Source organism: Euleptes europaea, chromosome 6 (assembly GCF_029931775.1).
Source record: "Euleptes europaea isolate rEulEur1 chromosome 6, rEulEur1.hap1, whole genome shotgun sequence".
In the NCBI taxonomy this organism is placed as follows: Eukaryota; Metazoa; Chordata; class Lepidosauria; order Squamata; family Sphaerodactylidae; genus Euleptes; species Euleptes europaea.
The window spans coordinates 25,413,951-25,429,976 of record NC_079317.1 but is presented as its reverse complement, the minus strand read 5'-3'; the positions used below and the strand labels follow the sequence as shown (position 1 = coordinate 25,429,976).

The following is a 16,026-nucleotide window of genomic DNA, read 5'->3' as shown; positions in this document are numbered from 1 at the left end:
GTACTGTGTTCACTTTGGGGCACCGCAATTTTAAGGACGATGTAGACAAGCTGGAATGTGTCCAGAGGAGGACAACAAAGATGGTGAGGAGTCTGGAGACCAAGTCCTATGAGGAAAGGTTGAAGGTATGTTTAGCCTGAAGAGGGGAAGACTGAGAGGTGATATGATATGATTTGATCTAGAACCCACTTGTCTTTTTGGCAGCCCATGGTAACCAGAATACTCTCCTCCAACACCACATTTCAAAGCAATCCACGTTCTTCCTGTCCGCTTCCTTCATTGTCCAACTTTCACGCCCATACATAGTAATGTAAAATACAATGGCATGAACTAACTTGATAGTCACCAGCAACATCCTTACACTTAAGGATCTTTTCTAGCTCCTTCATGGCTGCCCTTTCTAGTCTCAATCTCCTGATTTCCTCGTTGTAGTCTCCCTTTTGGTTGATGATGGAGCCAAGGAATAGACAATCTTTAACCCTCCCTCCTTATGAATGCACAGGATCCACTAATAATTGATGTGGTGGCAAGATTTTTACTGAGGGCAATTAAAGTGCGTGAAAGCTTGTGCAATTCATGAGGAAATTTTAGGGCCGTGAAGCGAGTAACTTCCAATGCACTTAAACCTGTTCTAGTGTTAATTTTATGGAGGTGATCCTAAACTGTTTTTTATGTTTATATAGATGCTATTAAGAGCCCCATGGCGCAGAGTGGTAAGCTGCAGTACTGCAGTCCAAACTCTGCTCACAACCTGAGTTCGATCCCAACGGAAGTTGGTTTCAGGTAGCCGGCTTGAGGTTAACTCAGCCTTCCAACCTTCCGAGGTCAGTAAAATGAGTATCCAGCTTGCTGGGGGTAAAGGGAAGATGACTGGGGAAGGCACTGGCAAGCCACCCTGCAAACAAAAGTCTGCCTAGAAAACGTCGGGATATGACATCACCCCATGGGTCAGGAATGACCCGGTGCTTGCACAGGGGACCTTTACCTTTATAGACACTATTGTATGTATAACTAATGCCAATAAAGGCCTTGTATTCGACAATCTTTAACAATTTCAGTGTCTTTATTGTCGACCTTGAAGTTGAGCAATTCTTCAGTAGTCATTACTGTTGTTTTCTTGTTGTTCAGCCTTAACCTGCTTTGGTACTTCCTGTTTTAACTTTCATCAGTAGTCGCTTCAAGTCTTCACTATCTTCTGCCAGTAACGTGGTGGGTGTCATCTGCATATCTCAAATTGAGCTTCTGCTAATTTTCATTTCACCTTCATCAAAATCTAATCCAGCTTTCCTTATGATAAGATCTGCATACAGATTGAACAGATAGGGAGATAAAATATATCCTCATCTGACACCTTTGCCCACTGGAAACAATTCTGTTGCTCCACATTCTGTCCTAACAGTAGCCTCTTGTCCAGAGTATAGGTTGTGCATCAAAACAATCAGAAGATGTTGGGACACCCATTTCATTTAAAGCCAACCATGATCTACACAGTCAAATGTTTTGCTGTAATCTATGAAATCTATGACCTGGTCCATCCAAATAGAAGTTTTCCATCACTGTGAAATTCTTACTGCTCAGTGATAAAAGCCCAATTACCTGAGCGGAGAAGGGGTTGGGCCCTGAGAATATAAAAACTGGCCATCCAAACTATGTGATAACGTGAATAATTGCATAATTAAGCCCGGGGGGGGGGCTTGATCTCCTCTTTGCAAGTGTGATTGTTGCTGTGGAAGATTTGAATCCAGCAGCATGAAATCTATCAATACTGAAGATATGCAATTTGCACAGGTAGCCTTATAAGATGAACTTGGCTGTGTTGAAATGAAAAGATACGTTACCCATGCTAGTTATGCTGTTTACTTACGCTTTGAGTGTTGTTGGATGTACTTTCGGCGTAGTTACATTGGCTCTTAGAAGCTACGGACTGGCTTCTACTGTGTGTGTGTGTGTGGGGGGGAAGCCAAAGGGGGGGTGACCTGTCCTGGTGGGGGGGCTTGATCTCCTCTTTGCGAGTGTGATTGTTGCTGTTTTCACTGGTTGCCACCTTCGCCTGGAGGTCAGTGTGGGTCGGTGAGTCTCTCTCTGGCTGCCCCAGAAACAATGGGAGGTTTTGCCCCTCTCTAGAATCATGTTTTCCCCATCCAAATTTCCAGATCTCAACAATAAGCCCCCCTGCAGAGTTTTGAGAATTCAGATGGGGAAAATGTGCATCTAGAGAGCGGCAAATCCAAGGCAAAACCTCCCATGCATGAATAGCCAACGAGAAACAATGGGAGGTTTTGCCTTGGATTTGCCGCTCTCTAGATGCACATTAAGGATTGCCAGCTCCTAATCATTCCAATGGGTGGATGGGGGGGACCCCTTCCAGACCCCATAACTTGGGACCCCCTGACCCAATCTTCACCAAACTTGGGGGTTCTTGCAAGTAGGGTCCCTCCAAGCTACCCTGAAAGTTTGGGATCTCTACCTCCAAAAATCCCCCCCCCGAGCAGCGGAAAGCCCCAAATGTGCTTTAAATGGCTTTATTCGGGAACGCTGAATTTCAAGCCAAATTCCACGAATCCGAATAGGGGGAGTTCGGACTTCGGCATTTCCCAAATAAAAACGGGCTGAATTTTGCTGAATCCAAATTTTACCGAACTTTTTTTTCCCAACAGCCCTAAGGACCACAGAAAAGAAGTCCTGTAATTTTTTAGAGGAAGAATGACACATGGTTTTACACTCAGAGTGCTTTTAGCACTGAAAAGCAATATAAAGGTGATCAAAATAACTGCAGATGTTAATTTCTCTTCCCTTGCTTTCCCTGTTTTTATTTGCTGCATATTCCCAGATGGACGATCAGAAAAGAAGAACAAACGAACAAATACATTAGAGCCAGTGTGGTCCAGAATGTTGCACTTGGAACTTGCATTCATAATTCAAATTCCAGCCCTTCCATGGACTTGTTGGGTGGCCCTGGGAAAAGCCACTATGCCTCAGCTCCAGTTCCCAATATGTTAAAATAGGAAATTAGAAAGGACTTCCACAAAGGCTTGTAGAGAAGGAACGATTAGGGGTGGCATGTGGGGCTAAACCCATGAAGTACTATGTAGTCTGAACAGAATTATATAAAATGTAGAAAGGTTTTTTAAAGTTTGAACTAGATCTTTGGACCACTAATTTACTAGAGATTTCACAATACCAAAAAAATGGAATTCAAAATATAAGTCTTTTGCTTTATAGCAAGAACTATGCCCTGACCTGGATGCCCCAGTCTAGCCCAATCTTGTCAGATCTCAGCTGCTAAACAGGGTCAACCATGTTTGGTACCAAGGGCGAAAACGCATGGTCGCTTTAGTCTCCTTTACTCCCTGTTTCAGCCAGGATTGAACGCATGCGTTTTTGCCGAATGTGGGTTTGATCCTGGCTGAATCCTGGCTGAAACAGGTAATAAAGGAGGCTAAAGTGACTGTGCATTTTCGCCCCAAGAAAGTCCAGGGTTCCTCACGAGGAAAGTAACGCTATGAAGGCCTGTTGCCTGAACCTTCTTATCAGCAGCGAAGCAAAGAGAATAAAACAAGCTCTTTGGTTTTCTTTATCTTGTTTTCTCTTTCTGCTTTGCTCCACATAGGGCTTCCTCTAGCTCCTTCCAAGTTTCCCACATGTTACCTTCTCTCACCCAGTCGCTGTGTTAAACGTTATGTTAGCAGGAAAGAAAGCTACAGATGAAAGTCCATCCATTTCTTGCTACACTATCCCAAAAAAGATTGCAAAAACCACTGTAAAGCAGGAAATGGCAAGGTGGGGGTGGTGGAGGGAAATTGGAAGGAATGTTTCATTTTTGAATGTGCGATGAAAGGACGGGAGTTAGACTTTTTCCTCAGTCAAGATGTGCCAAGGGTTAGGAGTTCTTTGAACAAAAGGGTGATTATTATGGCTAAGCACTCTACACTTGGAAGGAATATTGTCAGAAATTGAACGAGTTAAAAGGATCAGAGCCAGGTCAGAAATATTGGCCTAGATTATTAAATACTGTACTTTGCCTCAGGAATGCAATTTACTCCCACCTAATTTCAAGTGGTTTCAAAGCAATCGTGTTTGTTGGGAGAACACAGGCAATTCCCTCTGTGAATAAATGGCATGTGAACAATCTATGTCCAACATTATCTACATATGCATGCCTGATCAGGATGCGGGCACCCAGCATATATATATATATATTATATGTATTTATTATTAACAAGATTTTACCCCACCTTCCTGCCCTCCTAGGGCCACGAAAGCAGCTAACAAAATATACACATTAAAATCTCATCTTAAAAGTCATAGAATCATAGAGTTGGAAGGGACCACCAGGGTCATCTAGTCCAACCCTCTGCACAATGCAGGAAATTCACAACTACCTCCCCCCACATCCCCAGAGACCCCAACCCTCCCCACACCATGCAGGATCCCACAATCAAAGCACTCCCGACAGATGGCCATCCAGCCTCTGCTTAAAGACCTCCAAAGACGGGGACTCCATCACCCTCCGAGGCAGTGCATTCCACCATCAAACAGCCCTCACCGTCAGGAAGTTCTTCCTAATGTTTAGGTGGAATCGCTTTTCTATTAGTTTAAATCCATTATTCCGTGTCCTAGTCTCTGGAGCAACACAGAACATTAAAACCAACGTGCAAACACATCATTAAACAATTTTGAACAAGAGCCTAAAATAAAAACAACACATGGATATTTAAGGCGAATATGTTCTCTGTGTCTTGCATGTTTACTGTGAGGAAACTGAATAAAACCTGGAGGGGGAGAGGCAGGGGTGTAACTGATTGGTAGTACACTAGCTTTTGATATAGAAGGTTCAAGGTTCACCTCTCCAGTTTAAGGGTGGCAAGTTTTGAGAAAGACCCTTCTCTACCTGACAATGTTACCAGATATTTGCTGGCAACCCCCAGGAGCACTGCAGAAGCATGGATTGTGACAGCTGGAAATCTGGAAGTGATGTCACAGCATCGCAGTGCTCTAGGAATTTCCCATAAACCATAGAGATCTGGGAAATGCCTATAGTATCACACAACATTGTGATATCATTTCCAGGTGATGTCATAGCATATGTCAATGATGTCATAGCATCGCGCTACATGCCCCCCCTTTTGCTCCCATTGCTCCATCGAGCAGTGTATGGAGCAGGAGTATGGGAGAGGGAGGTTACCCATGGCTGGTAACCTGGCAGCCCTACCACCTGAAACCCCAGAAAGCTGCTGCCAATCAGAAAAGTAACTATTGAACTAGGCAGACCAAAAGCCCTGCCCTGACCTGGATGGCCCAGGCTAGTCCGATTTCATCAGATCTCAAAAGCTAAGCAGGGTTGGCCCTGGTCAATATTTGGATGGGAGACCACCAAGGAAGTCCAGGGTTGCAATGTAGAGGCAGGCAATGGCAAACTACCTCTGAACGTCTCTTGCCTTGAAAACTGTTGGGTTGTCATATGTCAGTTGCAAATTGACAGCAATTTCCACCACAGACCAACAGCCTAGTAGCAAAATAGTGTCTATATTTATGAAACAAAATATGATAGCCATGTAAAATGTGGAGCTGCTTGTTTAACATTTGTGAATCACACAGGAGTACAGGTAGTAGAATCTACACCAATTTCACTATTCAAGAAGCTTGGCCAGCTTCAAGACTCTGCTTCAAGACTCACTTTCAGCAAGTGAATGTATAACCCCGCAGCTCTGCTGGTTTCTTGCTCATCTTTCTTACCTGCCCACAGTTGTAACCAGGATTATAGCCACATTCTACAGCTAACAGGAGAGCAGGGTGGGAATGAGGACCATTGCAGTAGGAGGTGACACCCCTGCCACATTTTTCTCCCACTGGCTCTGATCTCTGTAACTAGTAAGCAGAGTCCTCCTGAGTCGGAACACGACAACTTTTGTTTCCACTGATATTTTGGAGGCTTGTGTAAACATATACAGTGCCCTCTACTGAATCAGGCCGTTGGCCTACCTAGTCCAGTATTGTTGGCCACAGCTAGTAGGGACTCCTCAAGGTCTCAAGCAGAGGTGACTCTCAGCCTTGCTACTGGAGATTCTTTTACTTTGGGGACATTGAAGGCAGTGTGCTCCACTGGAGCTGCTCAACTTAACTAATCAATTGTTTGAAAATCCTATCTTGTCAGATAAAATCTGAGGCAGCTAGAAATAGAGGGATTTTTTTCCCTCCTGTGGTGGCCCTTACCTGGTAGAATCGCCTATCTGAGGCTTTCAGGAAGGCCGTACTGATTTTTCAGAGGCAGTATAAGGCTGAACTTATTTCAGCACTTGTTTTGCTGATAGGCAGGATGTAAGAGGCTTTATAAGGGCATGGTCTGATGCTGGTAACTGAGTTACGCTGTTTTGTTCTCTGTGCTATTGGTGTTTTGTTTGTACTTTTATATAATGTCATAACCTGCCTTGAGTATTTTGTTAGAGAAAGACAGGTTTAAAACGTCATGATAAATAAATAACATCAGACAATGCCAGGACTAGAAACTGGTAGGATGGGCATTGTTTCACACTTAGATTCTCAAATCAATTGCCATATTTGGGACTGAGAGGGAACTGTTCACCTGCCAGACAGGCTAGTGAACAGGGTATGTGTATGCATGGCATGCCTTTCCCTGTAGTGTATGCCTTGGCCCAGTTGCTGAAGCCAGCTAGATAGACTGTTCTAACTATTCATACATTTGGCAGACATTTCTGGCATGCCTTGGAGTAATGGTTTGGACTGCTGTATGTTTTCTTTCCAGTACTGTGATTCTAGGGTTTTTACGCTGAATCTGCTCCCAGACTAACCTTCGACATTACCTGCCTCTGCTTTTCTCTTTAAACACAGGCAAACCATCATGTACCACCCTGCAACTAATTTCTGAAGGGTCATGCAATTACAAAGACAACAGAGGCCTGGATTTCTATTCAGGTGGTCACGATGTTCTAGAATGAAAGGCCTCCAATGCATGCTTATCTCTGCTGGATGCTCCCATTCTGGTTTAAAGTGATTATAACTTGCATTTTAGAAAACAAGAACCACCAAGTTGGATTAGATCAAGGGTCCAGCACTTTGTTTCCAGTAGTGGCCAACCTTCAGAAACTCAAAGTGAGACTTGGGGCAATAAGAAATGGAGGTAGTCAAACCAAAGCAATGAAGCTATTGGTAGAGTCCCAGAAAGAAGTAAATACTAGGCAGCACATCAGCAGAAGGCTATGAAGACTTTCAAAGGATCTATTTTCATCAAAAATTCTGTATGTGCTTTGGGATATCTATGAGAATAACGAGGAATACATCACCAAAATAAACAGCTATGCTCACGTTGGAATCGGATATTTTGTATGCTGTCATGGAATAAGAGCATTGTTCACTCTAGAGGCAGTCTAAAGCATCCACAAAGGGACTCTTTTTACACAACTGAACTATTTTTTTCCTTTGTGCAGTTCTTAGTTTTAAGATGAACAGAATGTTCAGACATCTACTTATAAACTAGTAGAGGCCCCAAAGCAGATGCAAGGAAATCTGCCATACAAAGGGCACTCAATAGCATGCTGAGTGAAGGAATAAAGAATACCTTACCATACGAATGTCAAACAGGGTGGATAAAAATCAATAGATACATATATATATTTCTACAAATTAAAAAATGGATTTTAAAAAATTTAAATTGAATTTTTAAGTTTAAATCGGGTTTTTTAAAATAAAATGCTTTTTGAGGAAAAATCTATCTAAATATAGTTTTCTATTTAAGATACGTTACAGTCCATAGGCTATTCATCAGGAAATTATTTGTTTTTAATTATGTAGCACAGGGTTGCCAACCTCCAGGTACTAGCTGGAGATCTCCTGCTATTACAACTGATCTCCAGCTGACAGAGATCAGTTCGCCTGGAGAAAATGGCTGCTCTGGCAATTGGACTCTATGGTATTGAAGTCCCTCCTCTCCCCAAACCCCGCCCTCCTCTGGCTCTACCCCAAAAACCTCCCAACAGTGGTCAAGAGAGACCTGGCAACCCTAATGTAGTATGAGGTTGAATATTCATGCAATGTTTACATTTTTTGGTAAACGAATTCCATTAATCCACTCACAATGTCATGCTCTTCCAGAGGTTTCTGTTAGATTATTTTGGGCAATTTTTCTGTCTAGAAGATGTTATCACAGATAATAATGCTTGGTATTGTAGTTCTCAAAACTGTGAATTTGTTTCTGCAGAGATAATGTGCCCCTTCTTCATACCATAGAGCAGTGATTCCCAATCTTTTTTTGACCAGGGACCACTAGAACTTTTTTGTTCGGGGCAGGGACCCCAAGGTTCAAAATAAAAATTCTGAGAATTTGAAAATAAACTTTAATCATAACTGTTAGTTAAACATTAAACTTAGAATAATATTTGAATATATATTTTTATAATAGAGAACTTTTAATTGAAAATATTAATTTATTATGGGTTTATGACTTTGTTTCGCGGACCTTAATTTAGTTCTCGCGGACCCCTGGGGGTCCACGGACCCCCGGTTGGGAACCAGTGCCATAGAGAGTTGGAAAAAGACTGTAATCCCATAGTTCCTTTGCAAATCTATGTACACAGAATCAACCCCTTACCTCTTAAGTACTAAGCTTCAAGAAGTTCAATTAACAGAAGTTTGGAGTGGAATAGATCTGCACAAGGAGCTACGTGTGAGGAGGGAGGAGCAAGCTATAAAAATGAAAGTGAAACCTTTTGAGCAGAATACCCCACAAGTCTTGGGATCTTTGCTCTCCCTGGAGGAGAAAATCTGTAATGGCAGCAGGCCATAAAAGAGGCCCAGTTTGGGAATATTTTAATGAAGTTTCGTATACTGGATGTCTCACAAAATACATTGACGACATGTAGATTTTAAACAAATATCAAAAATACAAATTAGGGCAATAACATGGTCAGAATATAGGGTTGCCAGCTTACCCGCTGTGGCAGGCAATCTCCATCCATATCCTGGCCCCCATTGCTGCTCAACAGAACAGTGGGGGAGGGCAAAGGGGGGGGAATGGCATCGACATGGTGATTCTGGCGAAAAACCGGGTTTTAGCTGATGTCACCTACACTCTGGGATTTTACAGATCTCTAAGGTAAAAGGTAGACCATCACTGATGTTACTTGTGGGTTTTTGCTGGAAGTGATGTTGACAACATCTCCCCCCGCCTCCCCAATGTTTCCTGGGGATTCCAGGAACGTGCCTGGCAACCCTATCAGAACATCATGCTACAAATCACTATGTAATCCATATAGACCAAACAAAATGAAAACCTAATGTGGTTAGCATGCTTTGGCTCAGGACTTTAAGCAAACAAATTTCTTTAGGCCTCTTTTACAGACAGAACAATAATTACACACTGTATTATTGACTGGGGTGGGAGAGTATCTTCAAAAAGTGGCCGAGCTAAGCTGTCAGTTTCAGTGTATCCCCTTCCAACTCCTCCACACTGGTCTTGAGCTTTTAATTTCACGCATGCTAGTGGGATTACTTCAAAGTGACGTTAGCTGCAATCCCAAACACACTTTCCTGGAAGTAAGCCTCAGTCGATACAATGGGACTGACTTCTGAGTAGGTCTGCTTAGGATCGCTCCAATTGTCATCCAAATACAGCCTCACAACATGATTTTCCCTTCATGTCTATGGGGTTGGATCCAAATAAATTTTTCCACCCATTCCTGCTTCCAACCCCCTTCACATTGTTCCTTAAGGTCCCCTTGAGTATAGTGTCCAGATCACACGAAGTGATGGTATCGCTGTCCTCTGCTCTGGTTAGACCTCAACTAGAGTACTGTGTTCAGTTTTGGGCACCACAATTTAAGAAAGATGTAGACAAGCTGGAACGTGTCCAGAGAAGGGCAACAAAGATGGTGAGGGGTCTGGAGACCAAGTCCTATGAGGAAAGGTTGAAGGAGCTGGGTATGTTTAGCCTGAAGAGGAGAAGACTGAGAGGGGATATGATAACCATGTTCAAGTACTTGAAGGGCTGTCATATAGAGGAGGGTGCCGAGTTGTTTTCTGTTGCTCAAGAAGGTCGGACCAGAACCAACGGGTTGAAATTAAATCAAAAGAGTTTCCGTCTAGACATTAGGAAGGATTTTCTAACAGTTAGTACGGTTCCTCAGTGGAACAGGCTTCCTCGGGAGGTGGTAAGCTCTCCTTCCCTGGAGGTTTTTAAGAAGAGGTTAGATGGCCATCTGTCAGCAATGCTGATTCTGTGACCTTAGGCAGATGATGAGAGGGAGGGCATCTTGGCCATCTTCTGGTCACTAGGGGTGTGGAGGGGGGAGGTAGTTGTGAATTTCCTGCATTGTGCAGGGGGTTGGACTTGATGGCCCTGGTGGTCCCTTCCAACTCTATGATTCTATTGGTTCTTGTAGGTTATCCGGGCTGTGTGACCGTGACCTTGGTACTTTCTTTCCTGACGTTTTGCCAGCAGCTGTGGCAGGCATCTTCCTCTGAAGATGCCTGCCACAGCTGCTGGCGAAAAGTCAGGAAAGAAAGTACCAAGGTCACGGTCACACAGCCCGGATAACCTACAAGAACCAATGAACTCTGACCATGAAAGCCTTCGACAATATCTGTGATTCTATGAGGGGTGGCTTTTTGTGGAAATCAGTACGCTATAGCAGAAGGGGAAGGCAGGAAAGTTCCTATTCCACTGATGGAAAATTTAGTCTAGCACTCAATTTAGCACTCAATGGATTGCCACACTGGCACAGAAGGGATCACATTGTATCGCAAAAGCAACTATGTTCGTATACTATAATTACCTCTGCCAGCATTACAAACCAATGGAGATAATCATACAGAACTCCAGGCGCACATCATGATCCAAAGTCCTCAAAGCTGCCATGTTCATCATGTGAACTTTGTAATGTATGACTCAGTTGGAGGCCTTTGTCTGAAATTTTCCATAGCATCTACCAATCAGAGTGACCTACACAGACAATTCTTCTGTGGTATAGATTTTGTGTCATTCATATGATGATTCCCTTATACCTGCTCAAACACTTGGATACTGCAACCTTTAAAACGTTACCTCCTTGAAAAGTCTGTCAAACCAAGTAAGCTGACTTCTAACCTAATTTAAACCAGTTCCAATGCATGTTCGTTGACCAATATATCTCCCATGGCAACATTAGTATAAAGCCAATGCAAAAAAACAGCAATAAAAATATAGGAAATAATGGACAAACAATCTTAACACAGCACCGCTTTTAGTATGAGCTGTATATAGGGATCCACAAAGTATTGTTCTGCTCACCTACACACTGGTTGCCTTCACTCATTTGGTAACCAAACCGGCAAACAGCTGTTCTTGCAGCTGCAGGAAAACCGGGAGCAGGAGGTGGAGCTGGGGCTGGAGGCGGTGGATATATGTTAGAGTATGGATTCAGATATGGTGACCGATAAACCGGATTGGTTCGGGGAGCGCATAAATAGCCACCATTCTGATTCACACACACCATATCTCCTCTACAGGCTTCAACAATCGTTTGACATTCATCAATATCTGAAAGAATGCAGGAACAAACAAAAAATAAATCAGTACAGCTGTCAGCTAATTAATCTTTTTAGTCGATTTATCATCTCCTGTTCAGAGCAATTCATAATGAATTTAAAATGAATTGTTAATCGGTCACCTCTATTTAAATATGTTTTCATGTTACAAAGATCAACTTTTTTAAAGGGGTTAAACAAATTCATGGAAGATAGGTCCATCAATGGCTACTACCCACAGGGAATGAACCACCTTTGGAAAAAGCCCCAGTCTTAAAGCAGAAGGGCATAGGACATTCCACAATCTTTTAAGAGATGTTTCTTGTTTTACAGAATACAGCCACTGGGGCTGTGGTTTAAAGGAGAGACCAGCATAAGGGAAGAGGGGCTTTTAAACCCCGTGTCATGGCCCAAGACTCTGTCACGTCTGAGGAAGAACCGGAGCAATTAGCAGCCCCTCCAGAGACTGCAGCAGCAGAACCTCCTGAAACATCAGATGACGGGAAAGAGCCGATAGAAACAACAGGGGTTGCAGGGCCCCTCGGGAGGCCAGCAAACAGAGGAATGCTCTCCTGGAGAACAAAAGCGTGCCTTTGGGCGAGGCGTGAATTAACAGCTGCGGACGACGAGGACAATGATTAACGGCCAGACCAGCCTCGTTCTGGGAACCGGCCTGATTTAAGGAACAGTTTGTGGAAGCAACTTCCACAAGCAACTTCCGCAACGCTGTTTGTGGAAGCAACTTAACTGACCTCCGGTATCGGACGCTCCACTCTCGGATTGCCTTGCCTGCTTTTGACTTCGGCCTGGATTTGGAACTACGGACTGCCTTGCTAGTGACCTTGACCATGGACTGCCTACTCAACGAGGCTATTGCCTAACTCCTAGTAAGTACTCCCCCGGCTTGACTTCTGGACTGGACTTGACCTGTGCTTTCCCGCTATCTCTTTCACCCGGTGCAGCCAGCAGGCTGCAGAAGCAGCAGCAGCTTCAGTCTCCCCCCCTCAGCGACCTGCCACATCCTTCCTCAGCTCTCTCCGCACCGTGCTGCAACCACAGCCCCACCTGACCACCTGGCTAGTACACCCCGTGGCGCAGAGTGGTAAGCTGCAGTAGTGCAGTCCAAGCTCTGCTCACGACCTGAGTTCAATCCCGACTGAAGTTGGTTTCAGGCAGCCAGCTCAAGGTTGACTCAGCCTTCCATCCTTCCGAGGTTGGTAAAATGAGTACCCAGCTTGCTGGGGGTAAAGGGAAGATGACTGGGGAAGGCACTGGCAAACCACCCCATAAAAACAAAAGTCTGCCTAGGAAACGTCGAGATGTGACGTCACCCCATGGGTCAGGGCAAATGTGTGTAGTGGCTAGAATGTTGAACTAATATCTGTGAGACCCAGGTTTGAATCCCCGCATGGCCAAGGTCCACGGAAGCTTGCTGAGTAGAGTTGCCAGGTTGCTGAGATTGGCAAGTGGCGATCACACGCGTGTGTGGCACGATTATGTCATGTACAGGTTTATTCCCAGAAGCACCGCATCAAGATGGGACGCTTTAGCACTCAAACGTTTGGGGGGGTTGAGTGCTGAAGCATCCCGTCGCAATGCGGCGCTTCCAGGGTAAACCCAGACGTGACGTAATTGTGTCACATGCGTGATCAACTCCCCAGCCCCAGCCCAAAACCTCCTGCCGGTAAAGAGGGGGGAACTGGCAAACCCTATTGCTGGGTGACCTTGGAAGCCTGACACAAACTCCCAGCCTAAACTACCAGTGCTATTTCTGAGGATAAAATGTAGAGGAGAAAAGCAGCACATAATGAAGCAAATAAATACATTTATAGATACATATTTGTGTTTTTTTCAGTGGGAGTAAAAGCAGCTGGAGGATGCCAATTTTCAGCAGGGAAGTGGATTGAAAGAAAAGGGTTAAAAAGGACCTCTTGTACACATTGGTCTCTCCTTTCACAGCACATTCCCTGGGGCTTTACTTTTTAATAGAAAGAAGCATATATTTAAAAGATCACAGAACAACATGTAACAAATGTTTTCAGCCATATATCTGCCACATGAAGCTGTTCTAAAAGCTTTACTTGATTAATCTACCCCATGAAGAGTCTAAATTTTCCACTCCAACAATTCTAACACTTTCAGTTATAGCTGACATATAAGGAAGATGCTGCTACATGATCCAATCTTGATGTTTTCCCTTCCCTTTCTTAAACAAAACTGTGCAATGATTGTGCGAGTCGGTTGCGTGCCTGTGCCACTCAGTCTTGAGGCAAGTGCGGAAGGCACTGCCGGGCTGGCAACCTCTTCCCAACCCCAGGGGGCTCCAGCAACCGCACTAACACTTAACTGTACAAAACAGGAACTTTAATGTAGAGGCAAATTAAAAAAAAAAACTGGTGGTGCTGGTGGAAATAGTAACTGGGATTTGTGAGTCCCTGACAAGGCCTTTTAGTGCTTGCCAGTCAACTAATAAGGGTTCACTGGTTCCAGGCCCTTCTTCCCAGGGATCGCCTGACACTGTCCAACAGCAAACTCTCTACTTGGAGCTTCAGTCCTGCAGCAGGAATCCCCAAAGTTCTCTGCTCCAGTCCTTGGTTCCCTTTTTCCTGCTTTCCACCAGTCTGTTTCTCCTCGTTGGCCTGTTCCTCACCGACAGCCTGCTCCTGCCTTGACTAGGCCCACAAACTGTCTCTCTTCCTCCATCCTCCCCTCTGGAAAAAGAAAGGCCAGCCTCTCCAGAGCCAGGGCTGGAGGGAGATGTAGTTTTGTCGAAGGCTTTCACGGTCAGAGTTCATTGGTTCTTGTAGGTTATCCGGGCTGTGTAACCGTGGTCTTGGAATTTTCTTTCCTGGCGTTTCGCCAGCAACTGTGGCAGGCATCCACAGGAATTTTCCTGACGTTTCGCTACAGTTGCTGGCGAAACGTCAGGAAAGAAAATTCCAAGACCACGGTTACACAGCCCGGATAACCTACAAGAACCAGAGATGTAGTTTCTCTGAAATTCCATTACAACTGATTAACAACAATTAACACAACTCTTTCCTGACCAGGATGGCCCAGGCTAGCCTGATCATATCAGATTTTGGAAGCTAAATAGGGTTGGCCCTGGTTAGTACTTGGATGGGAGACTACTAGGGTTGCCAACCTCCAGGTGGTAGCTGGAGATCGTCCGCTATTACAACTGATCTCCAGATGACAGAGATCAGTTCACCTGGAGAAAATGGCCACTTTGGAAGGTGGACTCTATGGCATTATACCCTGAGCTCCTTCCTCTCCCCAAACCCCACCCTCCTCAGGCTCCACCCCCATAATCTCCAGGAATTTCCCAACCCGGATGACTACCAAGGAAGTCTAGGGTTGCCTCACAGAGGCAGGCAATGGCTAACTACTTCTGTTGGCTTCTTGTCTTGAAAGAAGAGGAATTCTGTAGATGCCTTGAAGTGACTGGGGGGAGGGGGACATGTCCAGTCCCTTTAAAGGAGCAGATACACAGCTAATGGAAGCTGGACAAGAAAGACATCAAGTGCAAAGTGGGGTGGTTGGCAGAGGCTACAGAGTAAGTCTGAGAAGGAGAGAGAGACCATGAGTGAGTGGTCACGGGCACAGGAGTCCTAAGGAATATCAGAGGAAGGCAGGAGCTGAAGGACATGGTCATCAGTAAATTTAACCCATGACCCACAATCTGGAGGCCAGGCCAGAGAACATCCTGGCCCAGGTCTTCCAGAGAGCAAAGGTATAGAAAGGGCAAAGGCATAATTGTCACAGCCAGCATCTGGAATAAATAAACTTGATCTGAAAGAATGTTTGGTATAGGGGCCGTGGCTCAGTGGCATGCGGAAGGTCCCAGGTTCAATCCCCAGCATCTCCAATTAAAGGGACTAGGCAGGTAGGTGATGTGAAAGACCCTTGCCTGAGCCCCTGGAGAGCCACTGCCGGTCTGAGTAGACAATACTGACTCCGATGGACCGATGGTCTGATTCAGTATAAGGCACCTTCAGCCCTTTAACATGCTTTTTTTAGTTGACAGCTGAGCTGAGCCATGGCTGAGCCGGCAGCTCAAGATTCTTGTCACATTGCTTCTTCTGTGCCAGTGCAACAGAGGGGCGGAGGGGTGAGGGTGGGGGTGAGGGGGCAGGGACAGCACTGCTGTAGGGCAGGGAGAGAGCATATGGACCTCATCCCTGTCCCCCTCCACCCCACTTGCTGCTGCTTCCACAATGAGGAGGGCCCTTTTCTTTCCCCATGTGGAAAAAGCCTACACGGAAGTCCTGCCACATTGAATCTAATATATAGAGACCCTACTACAAGAAATTTGTTTCCTAGGCAGGTCCCCCGCAAGTGGTAGATGAGTACAGTAAAATGAAGGAAATTAAGTTACTTTATTACTATTATTTTTACCAATCCAGTGGTGCCATTTGGATTTTCTGTGTCAAGAATCAAAATGTCTTAATCTGTTTCTCATTACCATATATCACTCAGTGCAGTCTTTTGAACTGGGCAGCTGCATTT

At 44.7% G+C, this 16,026-nt stretch overlaps 1 protein-coding gene across 2 annotated transcripts in view; it reads right to left on the bottom strand.

The window, feature by feature from the left end:
- FBLN5 (fibulin 5) overlaps positions 1–16,026 on the bottom strand; it is a 74,794-nt gene that overhangs the window by 46,313 nt on the left and 12,455 nt on the right. For both annotated transcript variants that reach the window (XM_056851174.1, XM_056851175.1), the window contains one exon: positions 11,282–11,530. In XM_056851174.1, the coding sequence (XP_056707152.1) occupies positions 11,282–11,530 (249 nt within the window). The remainder of the gene's footprint in view (positions 1–11,281; positions 11,531–16,026) is intronic.